The sequence below is a fragment of the Pelodiscus sinensis genome, chromosome 1 (genome assembly GCF_049634645.1).
Source record: "Pelodiscus sinensis isolate JC-2024 chromosome 1, ASM4963464v1, whole genome shotgun sequence".
In the NCBI taxonomy this organism is placed as follows: Eukaryota; Metazoa; Chordata; order Testudines; family Trionychidae; genus Pelodiscus; species Pelodiscus sinensis.
In genome coordinates, this window is record NC_134711.1 from 105,535,796 (window position 1) to 105,550,534 (window position 14,739).

A 14,739-nucleotide genomic window follows, 5' to 3' on the forward strand; every position below is an offset into this window, starting at 1 on the left:
GAATCTGGTTACACGTAAGTTACACAATTATTTGGGCATTTATTTAGTTGTTAGATGTACTGAGTGTATTCTCCTGGTTAGTAAATTTAAACCTAGGTTTTCTGCTTGCCAGTTTAAATCATGATTAAAATTAGAGATTTAAATCAAAGCTATTTAAATCAATCCACCCTGCTTCAGAGGCTGTTTGGTCCGTCCCTGAAGGAGAAAGCACAGGGCTGCACTCATGGAATAGGTCTTAGGCTAGTGGGGTTTTGTTGTCTGGTGCCTGTCTTGTTCTGGACAGTTGAAACAGAAGTTCTCTTAATCCCTTTGAACTGCGTCATTGTATAGTGAGGCTGATTCTTGTCCATGGACACCAAGAGTTAGACAGCTTGTGTGTTGGGGTTGGAGTCTGAGTGATTATAAGGCTTCTAGTAATGAAATCCCTTTGCAGAGTGAGGAGTGGGACCAGGACTCCAGCACTAGATGATGTGAACAGCTGCATGCTTTGGAGGTCTTTAACTGGCTTGCTGTGGATGAACCTGCCCTCCCATTGTCCTCACGTAGGGAGTCCCTGGCACTCTCATAGGAGATGAAAATGCCCCGGGGTTTGGGTTCCCCCTGAAGCACGTACCCCACCCTCCAGGAAGCCGCACAAGCTGCATTCGCGCGCACATCCCCAGCAAGCCATGCAAGCTGCGGACCTTTCCCGGACAAAAAAGGGGGGAGGAAGGGGTGGCCAAAATATTTTATGCTTGGGGCAGCAAAAAACCTAGAGCCAGCCCTGGCCTTATGCATATGGTGTAGTTTAAAAAAAATGGGTGCAAAAAATCACATAAAAAACCAACAATTTTTTGTGCTCCATTCCAGAAAGGACATACAGTAAATTTTGCTGCTCTATTGCTAGCCTACGAAATCAGCATTAAAAGGGAGTTACTCACCTTGTGCAGTAACGAGTATTCTTCGAGATGTGTGTCCCCGTGGGTGCTCCACTGTAGGTGAAGGGTCGCCCTGAGCCTCAGATCGGAGCTTTCTATAGCAGTTTCCCCTGTTGAGTCACGCATGCCCAGGAAGCGTCTCGAGCCCTTCCCGCCTCCTGAGGAGAGTGACTCATCCCCCTCCCTTTCAGTTCCTCGGCTCCGCCCGAGTAATTTCGACTCGGAGCAGAGGGGAGGTAGGGAGGGTCGTGGAGCACCCACGGGGACACACATCTTGAAGAACACTCGTTACTGCACAAGGTGAGTAACTCCCTTTTCTTCTTCGAGTAGTGTCCCCGTGGGTGCTCCACTGTAGGTGACTACAAAGCAGTATCCAGTATATGGTTGGAGGGAGCCGGAGTCAGTGTTTGGCAGTGGTGGAGAGCACTGCTGTGGCAACTGCTGAGTCACTCTTAAGTTGTGGAAGAATGGCGTAATGTTTAGCAAAGGTATGATCTGAAGACCATGTCGCTGCCCGGTAAATGTCTCTTAGGGGGACATTGCTCAGAAAGGCTGTGGAGGCAGCCGTGGCTCGAGTAGAGTGTGCTCTTGGTGGGCATATCAGCGGTCTATTGCCCAGAGAGTGGCACTTAATTATGCATGTAGATATCCATTTTGAGATTCGTTGAGATGATATCGGTGTGCCTTTGGATCGTTCAGCGATGGAGATAAAAAGTCTTTCAGATTTACGGAATGGTTTTGTTCTTTCTAGGAAGAAGGCCAGAGCCCTCTGGATGTCCAGAGTGTGCAGAGTGGCATCTGTCTGCGACAAGTGCGGTTTTGGGAAAAAGGTAGGTAACACGATTGGTTCGTTAATATGGAATTCTGTACCGACCTTTGGCAAAAACGTGGGGTGGGGTCTAAGTATGACCCTATCCTTTGTGAAAATTGTGTAAGGAGGTTCTGACATTAACGCTCCAAGTTCGCTCACCCTCCTGACTGAGGTGATGGCTAAGAGGAAACAGACCTTCATAAAAAGGAAAGGAAGTGGCACTGTTGCCAGTGGCTCAAAGGGAGGTCTGGTGAGGTAGTTCAAAACAAGATTTAGGTCCCACAAGGGGGGTGGAGTCCTATGTGGTGGGTATACATTCTGGAGTCCCTTGAGGAATCTTTTTGTAATAGGGTGGTTAAAAACGGAGAATCCATCTACCGGTGTATGAAATGTTGCTATTGCAGAGAGGTGTACTCTTAGGGAAGAGATAGAGAGTTCTGATGCTTTAAGGTCCAGAATGTAATCTAGAATGGTATCTAATGGTGAGGCACGGGGCTCCATTTTGACTCGCTGGCACCAGTGACAGAAACGTGCCCATTTCTGTTGGTAAGTTTTCCTAGTAGACTGTCTCCTGCTCTGGAGGAGGATGTCCTTTACTCGCTGGGAGCAGCGATCTTCTACCTCTGAGAACCAGAGAGAAGCCAAGCCTGAAGATGCAGGGTATTGAGTTGTGGGTGCAGTATCTTGCCGTTGTTCTGAGATAGTAGGTCTATCCGGTACGGTAGTGGGTAGGGGGGCTGGACCGCTAGCCTGTGAAGGTATGGGTACCAGGTTTGTCGAGGCCATGATGGCGCAATCAGGATGACTAGGGCTTTGTCCCTCAGGATCTTGCGCAGGACTCTGGGGATGAGCGGTATGGGAGGAAAGGCGTAGTGTAGGGAGGCTGTCCAATTGATCAGGAAGGCGTCTCCCAGAGAGTGTTTGCCAAGTCCCGCACGTGAGCAGAATTGGGGATATTTGGTGTTCTGGGTAGAAGCGAAGAAGTCTATCGATGGCCATCCCCACTGGTGGAAAATTGAGTTCGCCACCTCCGTATGTAACTCCCATTCGTGGTTCAAAGCGAAGTTTCGGCTGAGTGAATCCGCTTTGATGTTGTTCACCCCGGGCAAGTAGGACGCTATGAGGGTGACTTGGTTGCGGATGCACGAGTTCCACAGGCGAATAGCCTCCGCGCATAAAGAGCGGGAGCGGGCTCCACCCTGCCTGTTTATGTAGAACATTGTGCAGATGTTGTCTGTTAGGATGCGGACTGTGTGATTGGCGATGGCGGAGGCAAAGTGTGCACAGGCATTCCTTACTGCCCTCAACTCGAGGAGATTGATATGTAAGTGTGTCTCGTTTGGGGACCATCTGCCTTGAACTTCGTGGCCGTTCATATGTGCCCCCCAGCCTAGCAGGGAAGCATCTGTGGTGATTTGGATAGTGGGTTCGGTTTGTTGGAACGGAACCCCTGTCAAGAGATTGCTTGGCACTGTCCACCATCGTAAGGATCCCAGCACGTGTGGTGGGATAGTAACCGTTTTGTTTCGAGGGTGCCGTGATGGGATATAAACGGTTGCCATCCAGAGTTGAAGACATCGAAAGTGCAGGCGAGCATGGTGGACCACATAGGTGGTGGAAGCCATGTGGCCCATTAGTCTGAGGCATGTAAGTACTGTGGTGGTAGGAACTGTAAGCATCCCATTTATAATTTCTTGCATAGTTGCAAAACGTTGTTGAGGTAGGTATGCCCGGGCTGTCACTGAGTCCAGGCGTGCACCAATGAACTCTATGTCTTGAACTGGATACAGCGTTGACTTGTCTTGGTTGATTAGAAGGCCTAGACGACTGAGGAGGGTCGTGGTCGTCTGTATCATAGAGGCTGTTTCGGCGTACGAGGATCCCTTTAGGAGGCAGTCGTCTAGATAGGGAAATATGATGACGTTTTGTCGTCTGAGATATGCCGTCGCGACAGCCAGTACCTTCGAAAATACTCTCGGGGCTGATGAGAGGCCGAAGGGGAGAACCCTGTACTGGAAGTGGTCTGGTCCCAACATGAAGCGCAGGTAACGTCTGTGGGAGGGGTGGATGGTTATATGGAAATAGGCATCTTGGAGGTCGAGGGCTGCAAACCAGTCCCCTTGATCTAGCGCAGGAATGATTGTGGAGAGTGTGACCATCTTGAAATGTTGTTTCTTGAGAAATTTGGTTAGTTTGCGGTGGTCCAATATAGGTCTCCAGCCCCGTTCGTTTTTCGGTTAAGAAATAGTTCGAGTAAAACCCTCTCCCGTGGAACTCTCGGGGTACCCTTTCTACTGCTCCGATGAGGAGGAGTCGATCGATTTCTTGTTTCAGAAGGGTCTCGTGAGAGTGGTCCCTGAAGAGGGACGGGATAGGGGGAAGGGTAGGGGAGATAGAGGTGAAAGGGATGGTGTAGCCCACTCGAATGATTTCCAAAACCCAGCGGTCCGATGTTATGGACTCCCATTGAGGAAGGAATGGGCGCAAACGATGGGTGAACAGATGGCCATGTTGGAGTAGTGCTAGATCGTAAGCAGGGTGTCGCAGGCCCTCGACCAAATCTTCAAATTTGCTGTTTGGATGGTTGGGTAGTTGGTGGGCGGGCCTGGTTGTGGCGTCTTCTGGGACCTCGTTGCCTTGGTCTAGTGTCTTCATAGGGCCTCTGTGATCTATTATATTGCCTATATCGGTATCGGTTGTATGAGTTATATGGGGTGTATCGTCCGCGTCTATAGGGCTGCGTGTACATGCCCAACGTGCGGAGTGTAGACTTGGAATTTTTGCTGTTATGGAGTATTTCATCCGTAGTGGCTGCAAATAGTTTGCGCTTGTCGAATGGCAGATCCTCTACTTTAGGCTGGAGATCGCGGGGAACTCCTGATGACTGGAGCCAAGAGGTTCTACGCATGACTACCGCTGTAGCTGTAATTCGGGCTGCGGTGTCGGGAACATCCATTGCGGTTTGAAGAGCAGTGCAGGCGATCATATGGCCCTCATGAACTATTGTTTTCAGGATGGATCTTTTAGACTCAGGGAGATGTGGTATCAGCTCTCCCAGTTTCGAGTAATTGTCAAAGTCATGATTTGCTAACAGAGCAGAGTAGTTCGATATTCTGAGTTGTAAGGTGGAAGAGGAGTATACCTTCTTGCCAAAGGAGTCCAGCTTTTTGTGGTCCTTGTCTGTGTTGCCCAACTTGTGTTGTGGGATCTTTGCACGTTGTTGCGCTGAATCCACTACTAACGAGTTGGGTTGTGGGTGTGTGAAAAGAAAGTCGTTGTCTTTTGATGGGACAAAGTACTTCCTATCGATTCTTTTATTTGTTGGTTGAATGGATGCAGGTGTTTTCCAGAGGTCTTCCGAGGTCTCTATTATTGCCTCGTCTATAGGGAGGGCAATCTTGCTATGTAATGTGGGATGGAGATTCTTTAGCAGTTGGTATTGTTTCCTCTGGACCTCTTGCAGGGAAACATTCTGGCTTATTGCAACCCTCTTGAATAGATCTTGGAATTGTTTTAGGTCGTCAATTGGTGCAGAATCTGATGGAACTACGGCTTCATCTGATTGTATATCGGGAGCATCAGAGTGTGTGACGTTTATTGAGTGAGTGTCTGATTCATTGTCAGAGATTCGGTCCACCTCCTCATCCGAAAGAATTGCTGGAGGTAGGGACTGCGGCCGAGATAAGCTTCTCCGGGATGGAGTGGAGTGAATTGGGGAGCGTTGTCCACGTGATTCCCAGTGTTCCCAGGGTCCCCATTGCGGATAAGGTGGGGGTGGGTAAGGCCAGTACGGGTGCCATGGGTTCTGTTGTGGTGGGGCTCCATAGTCATAAAAGCGAGATTGCCTAGGTGATGGGTGCCTCGAGGAATAAGATGTGTGGTGATCATCCTCAGGAAGGGGAGCGTCTCGGCCGGATAAGATTGGTGTAGACCTGGGAGGGGATAGCCGTGATAGGGACTTCCCAGGTGAGAAGGATGTGGAAGGCAGACACTGAGCAGAAAGACTGCTGTGTGCGAGAGCTTCTTGCTGGCTCTGCTCCATAGCAGTGTCGTCTGGCTGCCTGTCAGTTTGCCCTGGCAGCGTTAGTGCAGCATCCTGCTGCTTATCTGGAGGTGGTGCCGGGCGTTTGGGCTGCGGGTCACTCTGCTGCGGTGCCGTGGTTTTAATCGGCACCGTAGCTTTAAGGAGCGCTGTGGCTTTCGGCGCCGCGGAAGGCTGTGCATTTGAAAGCGGCACCGCGGTTTGCTTCGGCGCCGGCTTTTCTTGCCGTGCCGGCTGTTTTGAACGCTCCCGGGGCCGCTCAGCAGTGGCGTGCCCCGATGCCGGCGCGGAGTGGGAGGATCGCCCCGAAGCCTTTGTGGCGGGCGTCCTCCCAGTCTGGTGTGCCTCTCCTCCATGTTTAGGAGAGGAGGAGGCTGATAAGGAGCGGGATGGTGAGGCTCTACCCCTCAGCTAGGTTCTGGAGAGAAGGGGAGGCTCTTGGCGCGTTCCCGGCTGTTCTGCGGGCTGCAAGGATTTTTCAAATAGAATCATTCTTAGGCGGAGCTCACGGTCTTTCCTGGCTCTCGCCGTGAGGGAATTACAATGGGTGCAGCTGTGGGGAGAGTGAGATTCACCCAAACAACGAATGCATTTTGAATGACCATCCGAAGCCGGCATAGGGTCCCGGCATTGGTCGCACTTTTTAAAGCCTGAGGAGGCGGACATGTCCGGTTCTCTCCAATTTAAGCTTTTTTTTTTTTTTTTGTATTTATTTTAGTGTTCCTGCTGTTGTCGTCAGTCCGTGTTGGTTTCTCTCTCTTTTTTTTTTTTTAAATCTGTTCTTTCTTCTCTGTGTTAAAGAGCTGTGAAAACTCCGGTATCTCTGAGACCCGGTCTGAGGTGATTCAAGCCCCCCCGAGGGGAGGGGGGGGGTTAGGTAAGTGTATTTCCCTTATTACTAAAAATTCTTTTTCTTCTTCTTTTTTTTTTTTTTTAAAGAAACAGGCAAGGTAACTTGGATATCAGGGGAAAGAACTATAACTAAACTAGGGAGAAAAAGGCAGTCAGAGAGTCTGACAGGGAGCTCCTGTTTGCTCCGTCCGCAGGCGAGGGCGGTTGAAGAGGAACTGAAAGGGAGGGGGATGAGTCACTCTCCTCAGGAGGCGGCAAGGGCTCGAGACGCCTCCTGGGCATGCGTGACTCAACAGGGGAAACTGCTATAGAAAGCTCCGATCTGAGGCTCAGGGCGACCCTTCACCTACAGTGGAGCACCCACGGGGACACTACTCGAAGAAGAACAATAGGTTATTTTTCAGAGTCTTGCAACTATACACTGACATTTTCCCTGCAATTGTGGACCTTTATCTCATTTTTCCTGAGATAGCTTTATTTAGAATCCTTTTATTACTGTTTTCTTATTGATATATTAACTTATAACATAGTCCATGAAATATTTACTTTCAGCATCCTTCAAGTCTAGGGAATCTTGAGGCAGTTTCCTTAGGTAATCCTTTAGCAGCATCTCATAGCGTGGAATCCGTTGTACTGGTTCTAGCATGTGATGTTGCAATGTCAAACTCCCACAGACTTTTTGTGTCTAGGAAAATATAAATATATTTATATTCCACAGTTCAAACAATATTTTTCCATAACTTAGTATGAGATAATGTAAAACTGCGACTGACCTAAATTCAAGAATACTGTATCTTCATAACAGTGAACTGTAAAAATCTGAGATTTTAACCTAAGACTTCCTAATTGCAGAAATCAGAATAACTTTTTTCATCAGAAGCAAATAATTGAAATTCCTCCCAAGAATTTTTTAATTTGTATCCAGCCAAAATAATTTCATAAATAAGACAACAAAGGATACTGCATTTTAACTTAATTGTCAAATATTATCTATAATAATTAATCTTAAATATTTAATTCAGTTAATAAGGGACAAACAGTTTACCATAGAATGTCATAAGTGCAAGACATTTTCTTCTGGACTCTAGTGTGGTACAAACACATAAACAAGCACTCTCTTTCAACCCAGTTATCCGCAGTGTAATTATCCATTACTTTCGGGAGAAATGATGTATCTCTATTCCCATTTCCTTAGAAAGGAATAAGCAGTAGAGGAGACTAATGCATACAAACCATGTCCTGTACCGAGGACCAACATTCTGCTTAAGTTGTACTACACTGCAGGAATGTTTTATTCCTTTCCTACACTTCTAGTCTGTAGACTTGAACAGATATCCATACTAATAGATAGAAAAATCAAGAGGGGGCCCTGGAGAGGTGAAATTACGGAGACTTTTCCAAAGAGATAATACATTCCCATAGTCATCTGCTCCTTTAACCTCCAGTTTAGGATTGTAAATGTACTTCCTAACTCAAGTGTTTTGGAACACTACAGGTCATGTCACACAACATGACAGACTAGGAATTTAGAGACTGACCGTATAAAAAGCAAGTGTTGTTTACTTTTTAGTATCTATGACTGACAAAGCAAATATACTGCTCCTTGTGTGTTACATGAATGAAAGCATAAAAGTTATTTCACTGGAGAGGAAAGATACGAGGGGAAAAAAGGAAAAGGAAAAATAGGACAAAGTTAAATGGAACAAAATGGGATCCAAACTTTCTTCTAAGGGACCAGAAAAATAGAATATTTATGGAACAGACTATCCAAATACCACTGAGAACCTGTTGCAATATAAAAACACCATTGAGTGCATGCGCCTACTTGCCACCTAACACCCCATCATGGACCCCTTAAGAGGCATCAAACAATTCCCCAGTTTATCCAAGCTCATCATCAGAAGCAAGCTTCCCACAGATTACAAAACAATTTAAACTGGCAACACAGCCTGCCAGAACAACAGATGCAAAGCCTACAGACATAATTCCACTGCTACAACGTTCAGTTGCACCTGCAACATGGTTTTCAGTATCTATGGGTCCTACACATACTCATTGCCATATGTGGTTTACCTCATCCAGCGCAAAAGCCCTACCAACAACTACATGGATGAAATCAGAACCACAGAAAAATGGTCACACACAAAAAAACAACCTATCAACAATCATTCCATATCTGACCTCACAGTCCTCATCCTGACAGGAAATCTACGTAACTGCTTCAACACACAAGCTTGGGAACTTCAATTCATAACTCTGTTGGACCCTAAAAACAACAGACTTACCAGAGATTGTTGTAATGGGCCATAAAACCAATCTGTAACATGCCCTAGTGCCCGCTCACCCTTTCTTTAAAATAAAAAGGGTATCTGTCTCCTATAGTGTGTGTGAACCGAACCCCTTAGACTTAATCTATACCAACTTGTATTTAGCTCAGACACTAAGGTTACCTTCTCCATATCTGAGGAAGAGCTGTAGCTTAAAAAGTTTGTTTCTCTTACCAACAGAAATTGGTTCAACAAAAGATATTAATACCTTACCTATCCTGTTTTTTCTAAGGGACTGGACATTGAATTCCCTCGTTAGCACCATCTGTCAGAAATACAGAAAACCACACACACTATTTCTTGAAAAGGTACAAAACAGTGTCTCTCCTCAATTACCTGAATGTCTTGAATAATGGATTTAAACAGAGGTGACCGCTCAGTCCAGGTTTTCACCAGTTCCATTGCATTATCAAAGTTCTTCACATACTCTCCATACATCTTGAGGAAAGGAGATAACTTCTGTAGAATATCTCCAATTCTGGGGGTCACAGCCCTGTAGAGCAAGAGGACCAAGCCAACTTCATAGTAAATTAGTTAATACTATGTTGGGTTTCACTTATTTTCAAAATGATTTTTTTAAAAAATCTGAAGTAATGAATCCCCCAAGAACCAGCTACACAAAGGATCCCAGTTTGACCTGCAAAGGAGACCTGTAAAAGTGAAAATCTTTGTGCTATATCTTGATGATGTAGGAAGGCCTTACATAAGGAATAAAGCACTATGCAAAATGTTAATTCTTCTTTCATTATTTTCATTTAGTGAATGGCCATTCTCTGGGCTGCCATTTTAAGCAATATAACACTATACTTGTCAGTTATAGGTGAACACTCAGGTGGTCAATTAAAATAGAACTGAGAAGATTCCAGTACTATTAGAAACTAGCAAAAAAAATCAGGTTTAAAAGTATGTAATTCCATACTTTTGAAAAAAATTAAGTCACTTAGAAGCTTAAAGTAGTTAAGTTTATAGTGTTGCTTTATGTACACAGTAAAAGAGTAGCATTTAGCATTTCTCAAAATTTCAAATATCACTTTGCACAGACCTTTTCACAACTGTAATCTGGACTGAGACAAGCAGGTAATTTTATGATGTCGGATGGATCAAGAATTGCTTAATTCTTCTAAAAACACCCACAATTGTTGGTATTTGGACTACATTGTAATGGGGTTTCTGGATGAGACAATATTCAATAAAACCTTGGGAACTTCCAAATTAAACCTGTGTTTGCATGGCAAGATAAAGAGTAACAACTCAGGAAAACACTGAGATGACATAGGAGCAGACCAGTGTACTGATGGTGAAAAAACTTCTTTTGTGCTCATGAGGAAGAGAATTTGTTCTGTGTTTTGAAGAATTAGGTCGAACACATAGGCTGAGTTTGTGATGACAACTGCTGTGTTTAAGTAGGTCTACTGTTACAAATAACTAGAAGTATGCCTGTGCTGTGGTACTAAAGAGGCAAAAGGAAAAGCTTATCCAGAGAACAAAATGCCCATTTCACAATATTTTAACACACATTACCCTGGTTTGCTCTTTTAACATAGCTTGCCCTTGAAAAAAATGCCACAATACCACCATGCTAAAAAGAATCCAGAACAAGGTATTATTAAATTATCAAGTTAAAACTTGTAATACAGGTTGGACCCCCTGGTCCGGCACCCTCAGGACCTGAGTGGTCCCAAATGAGAGATTTTGCTGGACCAGGGGAGTTTATTTCTGCCCCCTGCCACCCGACCCCCAGCCCGGCTCTGCTCTTGGTTGGCCTCCCGGCCAGCTCCCCACCTGCCATAAGCCCCACTACCCTACCATGGCAGCCCACAGTCCCACCTCTGGAGCTTCCACTTCCACCATGGCAGACTGCTGCTGTGGTAGCAGCCCTGCAGGCCCGTGGTTCTGCCACCGGGGCTCCCAGTCCTGCCACGACAGATGATTGCTCAGCCACGGGGCTTCCAACTCTCTCAGCCCTGCTGCGGCAGCACCAGCCCAGCTGTTGGGGCTCCCGGCCCCTGCCAGGGCTCTTGGCCCTACTGTAGCAGACTGTTGCCGTGTCTGCCAGGGCTACCAATCTTGCCATGGCAGACCCAGCCTGCTGGCATTCCCGCTGCTGGCTCATCTGGACTCCCTCGGCAGTACTCAGCTCTGGGCCCCTGCTGCCAGCCTGTCTGGGTTCCTGGCCCCCATGTGGCTCCTGCCTCTGGCCCTCAACTGGGACGCTCTGGTATGGCAACATCCGTGGTCCTGCTGGAACATGGATGTTGCTGGACTAGAGTCTCGGTTGAGAGAGGTTCAACCTGTAATATACGGAATTCTGCTTTAATATCGAGTAGAAAGCAAAGAAAAATGTGAGTAAGTCCACTTACTTCACTGAGACAACATATGTGTTAAGGTCAGGACATGCTTAATTCCACTACTAAATAGACCCTAGTAAATAGTAGAGCAGCAGACACTTATTCCCAGCAGCTAATTTTATTGGAGCTTTTGAACAGCAAAGTGTCCTCTATCTCAATCATAATTTCTACACTAGCTCAGACCTATTACTAACAGGCTTACTATCTTTCAAAGCAACTCTTACCATTCTTGCATTCTTTTCTCAAGCTCTGGCAGCAAGAATTTACTATGGAAGGCGTTGATGGATGAAATATTAGAAAAGATTTTATTGACCACCTCAGCTGGAAATGAACCCCTATTAGCTTCCTCCAATAGTCTGCCATAGAATACCTGCAACAGAGAAGGACATACAAGTTAACAGCCCTATACGCATTTCTGTTGTCTTTGCATTTTAAGGTGGTTACTATTGTAGCTGAACTGTGGAAGCACCCCTAAATTACTGAAATAGCTTAGAATAGGTGTTACTCTTCTTCCCCTCACCTCTTTCAGATCTCAGGCTATGTCTACATTGCAGGCTTCTTGTGCAAGAAGCTTTTATCAGAAGAGATCTTCTGCAAAAACTTCTTGTGCAGGAGCGTGTCCACACTACAAAAGTGCACTTTTGAGCAAGAGAGCATCCAGACGGCATGGACTCTTTCTTAAAAGAAAGCTCTGATTGCTATTCACAGAATAGCCACCAGAGCACTTGTGGTTTTTTTTTCCCCCCTCCAAACTGGCTCTTTTTGCGCAAAAAACAGTTATTCCTCGTAGAAAGAAGAATACCTACAGTACAAAATCTGTTCTTTTGATTTACTATAAATTTACTTGTGCAAAAATGTGCTTGAGGTGTGGTGTAGATGTAGCCTCAGTGTCACTCCCTCCCCAGTGAAGCCCTGTGGGGTAAAACACATGCAGGACATAATGGATGCAAGTGATTAGGGATGTAAAATCCCAGTTAAAAATTAACTAGTTAAATGAAATGTTATCATGATCACTTTCACCCAAATTGGCTTCTATCTTCAGATTTGATACCAATCACTCCCTATTGGTCAGATTCAAGTCTAAAACGGCTGTCTCGCTGGTTATTGCCTCCATTTTCCGAAAAAAAAAAAATTGTCCCCTATATAGTTCAAGAAATCACTAAACATTTTTTGTTTTGCCATACTACTCTTCAAACAGATGTCTATACAGCAGAATTTCTTAACACACTACTTGTTTGTCAGTACAGTATATGAGAAACACTTCCTCGTAGAAGTTCTCGGACACTTAGTGTAATGGTTAGAGGAAAAAGATTAGCAGCCAGGAGCTCAATCTAATCCTAGCTTTGCCACTAAGTCAATCTTGTACAAACCAATACTTATCTCCTTTGCTTGGGATTTTAGAAGTATTATCAATTAATGGTGGTAATCATTACATACATATTGATTACTTTAACCAAATTTAAGGAAATAAAACTCAGCCTCCACTATTCTCTTTTTCTTTTGTGATGCTATTCGTTTTAAGTATTATCAGTAAACGTTTGCCTAATACTTGAAAAAACCAGCATGCAGAAATGCATCTAAAATTGAGATAGTGAAAATACTTCTACAATGTCAGTCAAAAAAGACTAAAATTAAATGTGATTATTTTACTGAGGTTTAATATCCCTAAATATATGCTATTATTTGCAAGAAGGGTCTATTTTCAAACATGTTCATGTAAGATAGCAATGTAATCATTTCCCTCATATTAATGAGAAACAAAACTGATATGCCTAAGCAGTCTGACAGCTACCACCTGGACCTGATCTTGACTTACAAGCCCATGCACTAAACCAGGGAAACATCAACATGCAATGAAGATGAAGAACAATGTCAGTTGACAAAGCAATGCATGATCAGAGCTATCTAGGTATGGTGGATATACCTATGAGAGGGTAAGTAGGCTCAAAAAGAAATTACAGAACTGAACTGAATACAGTATGACATATAAGAAATGACAAATATAATTTCAAGCTGTAAAAAGTGCAAGTGCTCAATTCTTCCATCACAGGATACGAGGAACTCTCATTTGCTTTAATAGGAATTAGAAGATTTACTCAGTATTGCCCAAGTACTTCAGGGGAGGGAGCTGATGGCATGGGGAAGGAGTCAGGGTTCAGAGAAAAGGGACTCAGTGCAGGGAGTGGGGGTGGCTGCTCTCCCGAGCAGACCACTGCCGCTGGGGGCTCCCTCCGTTCCCCTGTTCCCTCCTGTGGTGGCAGGGCACCAAACAGGTCTATCTCCCAGGCAGAGGGGCCCTGCTTACAAGGTCTGGTGATGAGCCCAAGCACTGCTGGCCACTCTCTTGGTAGTATGGCTGCCCCAAGTGGATACTCTGCAGTACAGCTCTCCCCTGCAGGCTTGCTACCCCCAGTGGCCACTGTGAATATAGAACCCCTCAGAACAACCCCTCCCTTTCCATGTTATGGAAAACCGTCCCATTCCCAGCACTTCCTGTTTTCCTGGCACAACCAAACCCTGACTTTGCTATAAGTTGGGAGAAGAGGAAGCTGCATACCAAAATTAGTGGTCCTCACACTTACCATTCTTGAAAAGACTCACCTCACAGACTCACCTTTCTAAAAACATACATATAGATTAAGCAGACACTGTGACAGAAGAATAGAGCAGAGAAGATTTAAGATGGGATGTTTCTCTTTTAGGTCACTATTTGAAAGCTGGCTAAAGTAAGTAGACACCAAATTTCTACCAGGCAGACTATTCAGTGGCTAAGAGCACAGGTGATTACATCAAATGCATACAACTATACATTAGCACCCTTGCCGGCAATTTCAGCAAAAACCAAGAAATGAATGGAGTACAGAGGTTTCTTGGAGACTGTCCCATTGGTATGAAAGTGTGCACTTCTACTGTTCATGCTGTGTTTTACATAAACATAATAATTCAGTTTCTCTGTCTGTCAGGAACTGGTATGTTTTGCAAACATTATGCTTTAAAAACAGAAAAAGAAGTGGCTGTTACAAATGATTGCTTAAATTGAGAGGATTAGCAGAAGACAAAACCCACAGTATCTTTATATAGTTTTTACAAACAGATAAAGCTCACACGTACTGCAGTGTAAGCACTACTTAAAACAAAATTCACCTTGTCTAAGAGGTCAAGTCGGTTGACGTAGGCTCTTTCTGTATGCAAAAGCTCATCAGCAATTTTGTGACGTTTCTGTTCATCTGTCTCCTGAGGAAAAACAAACCACATACACACAATATTTTCTCAGAATAGTTCAGGGTAATTCAGTTCATATTCAACATTTAATTAGTAACTCTTTTAGGCAAACACAAACTAATCCAAAGTGACAAATTCCCAAAGGAAGTAAAATTCCCAAAGGAAGTAAAAATCAAGAGTGGGATAAAATCAGAAGCAGTGCAGAACAAACAAAAAACAT

General features: G+C 44.8%; 1 protein-coding gene and 1 long non-coding RNA gene across 10 annotated transcripts in view; one reads left to right on the forward strand and one right to left on the reverse strand.

Moving 5' to 3' along the window:
* FGD4 (FYVE, RhoGEF and PH domain containing 4) overlaps window positions 1-14,739 on the reverse strand; it is a 183,259-nt gene that overhangs the window by 21,938 nt on the left and 146,582 nt on the right. For all 8 annotated transcript variants that reach the window (XM_006114387.4, XM_075940356.1, XM_075940334.1 and 5 more), the window contains exons 5-8: window positions 14,442-14,531; window positions 11,522-11,667; window positions 9,286-9,442; window positions 7,169-7,307 (exon numbers count right to left, since the gene is read on the reverse strand). In XM_006114387.4, coding sequence (XP_006114449.2) covers window positions 7,169-7,307; window positions 9,286-9,442; window positions 11,522-11,667; window positions 14,442-14,531 — 532 coding nt within the window. The remainder of the gene's footprint in view (window positions 1-7,168; window positions 7,308-9,285; window positions 9,443-11,521; window positions 11,668-14,441; window positions 14,532-14,739) is intronic.
* Window positions 1,112-6,662, forward strand: LOC142831092 (uncharacterized). 2 transcript variants are annotated; one of them, XR_012906761.1, is made up of 3 exons: window positions 1,112-1,217; window positions 1,669-1,747; window positions 6,572-6,662. It is a non-coding gene; the product is annotated as an uncharacterized LOC142831092 (long non-coding RNA). The 2 variants fall into 2 exon arrangements; XR_012906762.1 differs by lacking the exon at window positions 1,112-1,217 and adding an exon at window positions 1,228-1,405.